The sequence below is a fragment of a genome, unplaced genomic scaffold (genome assembly GCF_019419815.1).
Source record: "Pyrus x bretschneideri cultivar Hongxiangsu unplaced genomic scaffold, Pyrus_bretschneideri_v1 Contig34, whole genome shotgun sequence".
Lineage (NCBI taxonomy): Eukaryota > Viridiplantae > Streptophyta > Magnoliopsida > Rosales > Rosaceae > Pyrus > Pyrus x bretschneideri.
The window spans coordinates 1,687,122-1,694,627 of record NW_025999657.1 but is presented as its reverse complement, the minus strand read 5'-3'; the positions used below and the strand labels follow the sequence as shown (position 1 = coordinate 1,694,627).

The 7,506-nt window shown below is 38.6% G+C and overlaps 2 protein-coding genes across 2 annotated transcripts; both read left to right on the top strand.

The window, feature by feature from the left end:
- Window positions 1–272: 272 nt before the first annotated feature.
- LOC103961062 (mediator of RNA polymerase II transcription subunit 15) lies at window positions 273–7,073 on the top strand. The gene is made up of 8 exons (XM_009373569.3): window positions 273–468; window positions 574–609; window positions 1,846–2,004; window positions 2,095–3,930; window positions 4,010–4,124; window positions 4,602–4,787; window positions 5,010–5,150; window positions 5,410–7,073. The coding sequence occupies exons 4-8, from the start codon at window positions 3,758–3,760 to the stop codon at window positions 6,820–6,822; spliced, it is 2,028 nt and encodes a 675-aa protein (XP_009371844.2). The 5' UTR covers window positions 273–468; window positions 574–609; window positions 1,846–2,004; window positions 2,095–3,757; the 3' UTR covers window positions 6,823–7,073.
- Window positions 1,852–3,642, top strand: LOC125480558 (probable serine/threonine-protein kinase kinX). The gene is made up of 4 exons (XM_048591514.1): window positions 1,852–2,004; window positions 2,095–2,496; window positions 2,610–3,464; window positions 3,571–3,642. The coding sequence occupies exons 1-4, from the start codon at window positions 1,852–1,854 to the stop codon at window positions 3,640–3,642; spliced, it is 1,482 nt and encodes a 493-aa protein (XP_048447471.1).
- Window positions 7,074–7,506: the final 433 nt, after the last annotated feature.

The following is a 7,506-nucleotide window of genomic DNA, read 5'->3' as shown; positions in this document are numbered from 1 at the left end:
AAAAATCCACGTGTCACTTCTTGATTATTTTTTACTTCATATTTATAACATAATTATTATTTTTTTACTTAAATTTTTAAATTTTATCTCCAAGAATTGAAGATGGTTGTAGAAAGAAATTATTCCCTGCAAGCCACAAAAGGGCTCCTGTTTGGAAGTACACTGTCCTTTCTGATCACTAGTCAGTCACGAGCTAAGTGTCAGTCCGTTGGCCAAACCGCCAAATCGAAACCAAGTGCCCCTGTAGACAGGGGAAAAAAAAAAAAAAAAAACCCAGGGCCCCCAAAAGTGCAGCAAAACCCCAAAAAAACAAAAACACAGACATATATATATGCTTCCATCAAGCTTCAGTGACGCAATCGAAGAACCGGATTCTTTCTTTCTTGTTCGTCTAATCTCTGAGAGAGAGAGAGAGAGAGAGAGAGTATTATGGCTCTGCCTGAGTCCGTACGATGTTCATCTTCCACGGTAAACAGTAATTTTGTTCGATTTTAATCCTATTTATTTATTTCCGAGAAGAGAAGGGAATATAATTTATAATTCAGAAGAATTCTCTTTTAATTCTGAATGCAGGAAGGGGAAGAAGGAAGAGAGGAAGACCCACTTCATGTTAGTTTCCCTTCCTCCTTTTGCTTTTTATATGATATGCATTTGGATATTACTGGCTACTTTGCATCAAATGCAATTGCCTATGAGATTTTATGTTGGATGTAATATCACCGAAGTTAGTAATCTACTTTCCACCTGATGAACGCTATCCGCTATTCGAAACATTATACATTCAAGTCTGGATGCAATGCCGTATCGTCAAGTCCTGAAATTAGATCAAAAAGAGTAATTGTTTACATGGAAACTGACATTAGTTCGATAACGTACTTAGTATGAATTTGTATGTGGTTTCTTCTCTGCATGAAGTTGTTTAAAGCTGGAAGCGGATGGAGTCCGAGGAAAACCAATTGTAGTTTCTATAACTTCAGTTTGTATTTCCTACTTTTCTTATTTTAGAATCATTTGAAGAGAATGTGGTTTATTATTGTTGTTATCTTGTTACTATTACTATAATTTTTCTTCCGGGTATTGAACGATTTGAGGGATCTATCCCTGCCCTCTCTTTAAAATTTTAGGACCTAAAACAGAATGTAGTTCAGTATACTCAGCTCTCCTCAATGCTCGGGCACAGAACTGGATTTTGTCATATGTAGATAGCATCTTGCCTTTTTCTTATGGAAGAGGAGCATTTCATTTTTAAAGTGACATATTTGATCCTCTCATGATGTTCGTACTTTACGGTTTTCCCAGAGTTCCATTGTGTTCCGATCATCTTTATGCATTCCTTATTCGTTTAGATATTGCGAACAGCTCCACTAATTCACTGTTAATGTATTCATTGGTTGATGTGAATGGAGTTATTGGACAAGCTAATAGATGATAAATCTAATAATTGGCTTTACCATTTTGGAGGATCATTAATTTGTGTAATCCTTCATTAGGAAATGTTTAATCAATATAAAAGGGCTAACTAGGAAGCGTTGGAACAAGAAGATGACCATATATTTCGTGATCACTGATCAGTACTTGCTTATGTTTTATGATTGTGTACATTACAAACCCAGACGCGGACACCAACAGATGGTTGGTCGTGACTATTTTTCTCTTGTACCTTACTAATTACAATTCCATCATGGAATCAATTAGCATGCCGCAGCATTTAGTTGAAACGTGTGTGAAACAGATTGAGGGATGTTATAGTTCAGCATTCATAGCAATCTACATTATAGTTTTGGCGTACAAATATCTGTTCAATTCTTAATATCTTATTGTATATACTTTCTACATGATTAACAGGGACAAATGATAAACAAGCTTGCTAGTGCTGTGATGAAGAAGCTCGCGAACTCAAACACCTCACAAACCCTCACACCTGAGCTAATGAGTCGTATTAAAATAAGCCTTTCTGAAGCCTACCCCATGTTTTTCACAGCCGATCACCCCACCTATGCTGTGGTACCACTCTTTTTCCATACTAATGCTTCTTGAGTAGATTTTTGCTGACTATTCCAAATTTTTTAACTTCAGAATTTTATATTTTTGTAGATGATACAGAAGGCAGTTGCTGAGTTGAATGAGGAAGGGGGTTCGACTGAAGAAGCAGTATCAAAATTTATCAGAGAGCATTTTGACTGTTTGCCATTGGCTCATGAAAGACTCTTGAGTCATCATTTGAAGAAACTTAGCGAGAGCGGAGAAATTGTTAGTGCTTCAAAAAACTGTTATATGCTTCCGGCTCATAAAATTGATTCTTATTCTCAAAGGGAGCCTGTGGAGAAACCGAAGAGAGGTGAGCTGGGTAGGAGAATAATAAGAAGAAATGATTTTGAGCCTGAAAATCTGGCAGTAGAACAAGTTGAACTGACTGGACAACAGAGAGAACATGCATGGCAAAGTCAGGAACCATGTCAGAAAGAAGAGTTTAGTAAAGCGATTGATGATGAAGACGTTTTCCCAGAGAAACAAAATGAACTACAAGACGAATTGAATGGAAAAATAGACAAGCGGAAATGCAAGAAGCTGCCATGGTAGTACTGAAATATAAAGTGACTGAAGAACAGGTTGAAGAGACTAAACAACGGAGAGAACATGAGCAACAGAGTCAAGAAACGAGTCTAGAAGAACAGCATAGTAAGGTGATTGACGATCAAAATGGATCTCCGGAGGAACAGCAAGATGAAGTGAATGGACAAAAATGTAAAAACCAAATTCAAGAAGTTGCCGTGATTGTTGAAAAGCATACCAATTCAAAACAGAAAGCAACTGAGGAACAAGTTGAATTGACAGAAAAACAAGGGGAGCATGATATGCAAATTGGAGAACCCGATCAAGGAGAATATACTAAGCTGATTGATGACCAAAATGGCCTAGAGCTACAAACTGAACAGAATGAACTGAATGGACAACGAAGTCAAACTCAAATGCAAGAAGTTGCAATGACTTTTGAAAGGCAGAATAATGCAAACCAGAAATGTAAAGTGGCTGAAGAATGCGTTGAGCTGACATGTGTTGAAGTGACTGAACAGAGATCACTTGGGCAACAAAGTGAAGACGCAGGTCTACTAGAACAGCATGGTGAGGTGATTGACGATCAAAGTGTATCTCCTTATGAACAGTGTGTTAAGGGGAATGGACAACAAAGTGAAAATCAAATGGAAGAAGTTCCAGTGATTGTTGAACAACAGAACACTGCAAAAGAGAAATATAAAGCAACTGAAGAACCAGTTGAAGTCACTGATAAACAGGGAGAACACAAGCAACAAAATCCACAAGAACAGCATAATATGGTGATCGAAAGTCAAAATGGATCTTCGGATGACCTGCAAGATGAAGTGAATGGACAACAAACTCAAACCCATGTGCAAGAAATTGCAGTGATTGTTGAAAAGCAATGTATTGTGGAGCATGATGACAAAGTGAATGAAGATGAAGAATATGAATTGACTGAACAACATGGAGAACGTGGGCAGCAAAGTGAAGAAGAACAGCATAATAACATTGACTATCAAAATGGATCTCCAGAGAAACAAAATGAACAGCCAGATGATGCAGATGGACAGCAAAGTCGAATACAGATGCAAGAAATCGCAGTGACTTTTGAAAAGAAGATTGATGCAGAACAGAACTATAAAGCGACTGAAGAAAAATTCTGGCACAAGAGGATGAACAAATTGAACAACAGTGCCAAAGTAAAGAACAGCAATGGGAGATGACCACGGGACGGTTACAGATTGAAGGTATTGAAAGAGAAATTCAGTTACTAGAAGAACAAGTTGAAATAATGGAAAAGCTGACTGCACCAGAACAGCAAATTGAAATTATTTCAGAACAATATAAGTCACAAGAGCCAATTGACTTAATATCCCAGACCATTGATTCTTGGTTAGCCATTTTCGCTATGTATTCAAAATTAGTTTTGTTATTGACTATTTTATAAGTTTCAATCTCATTTCATAAACAGCAATATGCAGGAGTTATCATCCAATAAGCAAGAGAAAGATGCAGCTATTGTGATCAATTCAAGCCCTCTTACAAGTCAAAAATTGCCCCACCATTGTTCATCACATTTGTCTGAGGTAAATGTTGAAAGTTGAAACTCTGTTGTAACGGAAATAGAATGTTGAAATGTGTATATAAATAATGCAATAATTTTCTCTTGATACAACTTACTTGCGCCTGCAATGTTGTGTTTTTGTATTATTATTTATTTTTTAGCAACAAGGAATTTTGGAGAATTGTTAATGGCATGTAAGGTTGAGGAAAAGTTGTTAGAAGATCTGTCTAGTATAAGGGAGTCGTCAACCCATAGTACTAGGAAACCTATTACAGACATAGAGGAAGATCACCGTTAATTACTAGTTCTTGTAGAAAGAGGAAATATATAGTTCGTGGTTTTTCAGCACAACAGAAATAGCAACACGATGGCCAAAGAGCAACATTGATAATTTTTCTTTTTAACCCCTCCTTTTTTGAATGCCAAATGTTAAAAATAAGCATACTTACAAATAAAATGGTACAAGCAATTTACGATCCAATTTGATGCATTCATGCAGGATGAGGAGCAGAAAGCAGAAAATGTGATTGAAGAAAACGCTGTTGAGATGGAATTAACAAAAATTGAGCAATTGTGTGAAAAACAACGGGAAACACAGGAGTGGTGTCAGCAAAGGCAACTGCTTCCTCGGTGTAAAAAACCATCTGAATCTGATTGTGGAGTGCCAAAGGCACCTAAGTTTCAGGTATCAGCCATGACATTTTCTCTTGGAACTGCATTCTTGGAGACTAGGACATATAAGTTAACAGTACACTACATTGTGATTATGGAATCTTTTATCAACTCATGTACAACATGCATCCTAGTCGTTATGCATGCAGCAAAAATAGTTGAATAGAATTTGAAAGATACCGACAAGTTATCCCTGGACTGGAACTTTTAATGTTAGTCTCATACATTCTTTCAGGATGGAGAGGAGCAGCAGGCAGAAAATGTGACGGAGCAATCGTATCGAGCACAACATCAGACAGAGGAGCAACAGAAGTTTAGGGGGCTGGGGCTTCAGGATCAAAGACCATCAGATCAACAAGGGGAAAATGTATGTCAGGTAGCAGCAACTAGAAACCTCACAATTTCTAGCTTGTTAAATTTGGCATGAATTGGAGAACGACCATGTAATTGTACATGTAATTGGACATGGAAAATCTGAATATGCATGGAAAGGCTTTATATGGGATCTTTGATGGATAATTACAAATACAAACATCGTTTTATAAGTAAATAACACTCTTTACATGCATGTGTAATTGTGTATGCATGGGACAATCAATAAATTTTTTGTGACAGCAATTTCTGGCATTACCCAGGAACTTGAGCATGAGCAGCAGCCTAGGGAATGTATACAGGAAATGGGCGTGGAACTTGATTATTTGTCAGTTAAGATGTCATTTGAACCACAGAAAAATACAGATGAGCCAGGACAGCAGCGGCAGTTGCGTCCACGGCACCAGAGGCAGTCCACGTCTGAAGTGTCAATCACACCAAACCTTCAAGAAGCTGAAAAGACTGAAGAGCTGAAGGCATCAGCAGAAAAAACAGGCCAAACACAGCAGCAGAGGCAACTGCGACCTCGAAGCAAAATGCTGTCCGAATCTGGACAAGCTGCGACTGGATCTAGGGTAGTTTTGCTACCTTCACAATCTCTGGATGAGGAGTGTATATCACTTTCAAACAGTGGAAGATCTCGAATGCAAAAATCAGGAGGGAAAAAATTATGTCAACAGAAGAATCAACATGAAAATCATTCTACCCAGCATAAGTGGTGCACACCAGAGCCAACAATAGATACCCTTGGTTCAATCCTCCTTTCCCAGAATACAGAGCTTCCCAACACTGAAGCATTTCAAGACCTAGGACCAACGGCTGTTGATGCTTTATCTCAACCTATGGATCAAAAAACAAAGAAGTTGAAGTCCAAGCCAACAACAACAAAAGTTCCGGATGAGTTAGTTCTCACTTCCCAGCAGCTCGTGGAAGAACCTCATACTCCACAGCTCAAGGCAAGATCAGTGGTAGAATTTTCCACAACTATAGTAAAGCTGCAACAGCTGCGCCATATGAAACTACGCTCCCACAGTCAAATTGTTTCACAATCTGATCCGGCTGTATCCATGACAGAATCATCACCCTCACAGCACCAATGTGAGCAACCACAAGAGGAGCATCATGATGAGTTGCAGCAGCCGAAGCATCAAAAGCAGAAGCCTCCTACGCCAAAGGAAACTGTAGACTCAACCATGAGGGTTTTGTTCCCAACAGCTGACCAGCAGCCGCAAAAGCAAGAAAGAGCGAGGCCTCGTAAAGAAAAACTGGCCACAGCTGCAACCGGCGATGAATCATCTCTGCCTGATAAACGTAAGAAGCAACTGGAACAACACAAAAAACCAAAACAAGCGAGGCGTTGTATAGAAAAACTGGCTACAGCTGAAACCAGCGATGAATCCCTGCCTGATAAATGTCACAAACAGATGGAACAACCAGAAAAGCGAAAACTAGTTAGGCGTACTAAAGAAAAACTGGCTACATCTCCAACTGGCGATGAATCCCCGCCTGATAAATTTCAGAAGCAGCTGGAACATAGCCAGAAAAAGCGAAAACAAGGGAGACCCAGTAAGTTGGGTACAAAAAGCACTGTATCAGGGATGAAATTGACTTTGAAGAACCGACCATGTCAACAAAAGCATCGAGGGAGGGGAAGGCCTCGAAAAGTTACTGAATGACCTAGGGAAGCAACATAGCAAGTGAAAATTTTGGTTTGCTTTTGTCACTAGCATTATAGTTCACTGGTTTCTATGATTCGTATGTTTTTATGGATTATGCAAGTGTCAGTGCTTTGTTTTTACTAAATACATTACCAAATTAACTCGGGATCCGTCTGCTTCCACGTCGATGTTTTATCGTCTGGTAGTATGCATGCAAACATTGATTGCTGAATTTAAGTAAGGGTTATTATACAAAATAGTCCATGAGATTTGCATAATCAATAAAAATGGTTCCTGAGATTGTCCACCATCCATGATTTTGGTCCTTCCATTAAAAACTCTTTGGACAATTTTCAAAGTTTCGTAACTCAATCAATTCTTAACTAAATTCGACCCATAGTACATCAAAATGAAGATAAGAAAGTGTAGAACAAGATTATACATATTTGGAAGCCCAATGAGTGCCGGAGATGGCCAGAAAGTAGTATGAAAGGTGACTGGTCCGCGGGAAAACAACTCGCCGGAAACTGAGTAAACTTTAAACGTTCATAACTTTTTCAATACTCAACGAAATTGAGTGATTCAAAAACGAAAATCATACTTCTCGATGAGATGAAGAGAATGATATCTTTCTTTATTGCTAACTCGCTGTGGTTTGGCCGGAATGCTTGAAAGTGGCTAACTCGAAAATGGTTAGCCATT

Coding starts and splice junctions, on each gene's coding strand:
- LOC125480558 (XM_048591514.1), top strand. CDS start 1,852: ATGATAAACAAGCTTGCTAGTGCTGTGATGAAGAAGCTCGCGAACTCA. Junction 2,497..2,609: donor AAGCGATTGATGATGAAGAC/GTTTTCCCAGAG, acceptor ACTGAAGAACAG/GTTGAAGAGACTAAACAACG. Junction 3,465..3,570: donor TTGTGGAGCATGATGACAAA/GTGAATGAAGAT, acceptor ATGGATCTCCAG/AGAAACAAAATGAACAGCCA.
- LOC103961062 (XM_009373569.3), top strand. CDS start 3,758: ATGACCACGGGACGGTTACAGATTGAAGGTATTGAAAGAGAAATTCAG. Junction 4,125..4,601: donor GTTCATCACATTTGTCTGAG/GTAAATGTTGAA, acceptor GCATTCATGCAG/GATGAGGAGCAGAAAGCAGA. Junction 4,788..5,009: donor CAAAGGCACCTAAGTTTCAG/GTATCAGCCATG, acceptor ACATTCTTTCAG/GATGGAGAGGAGCAGCAGGC.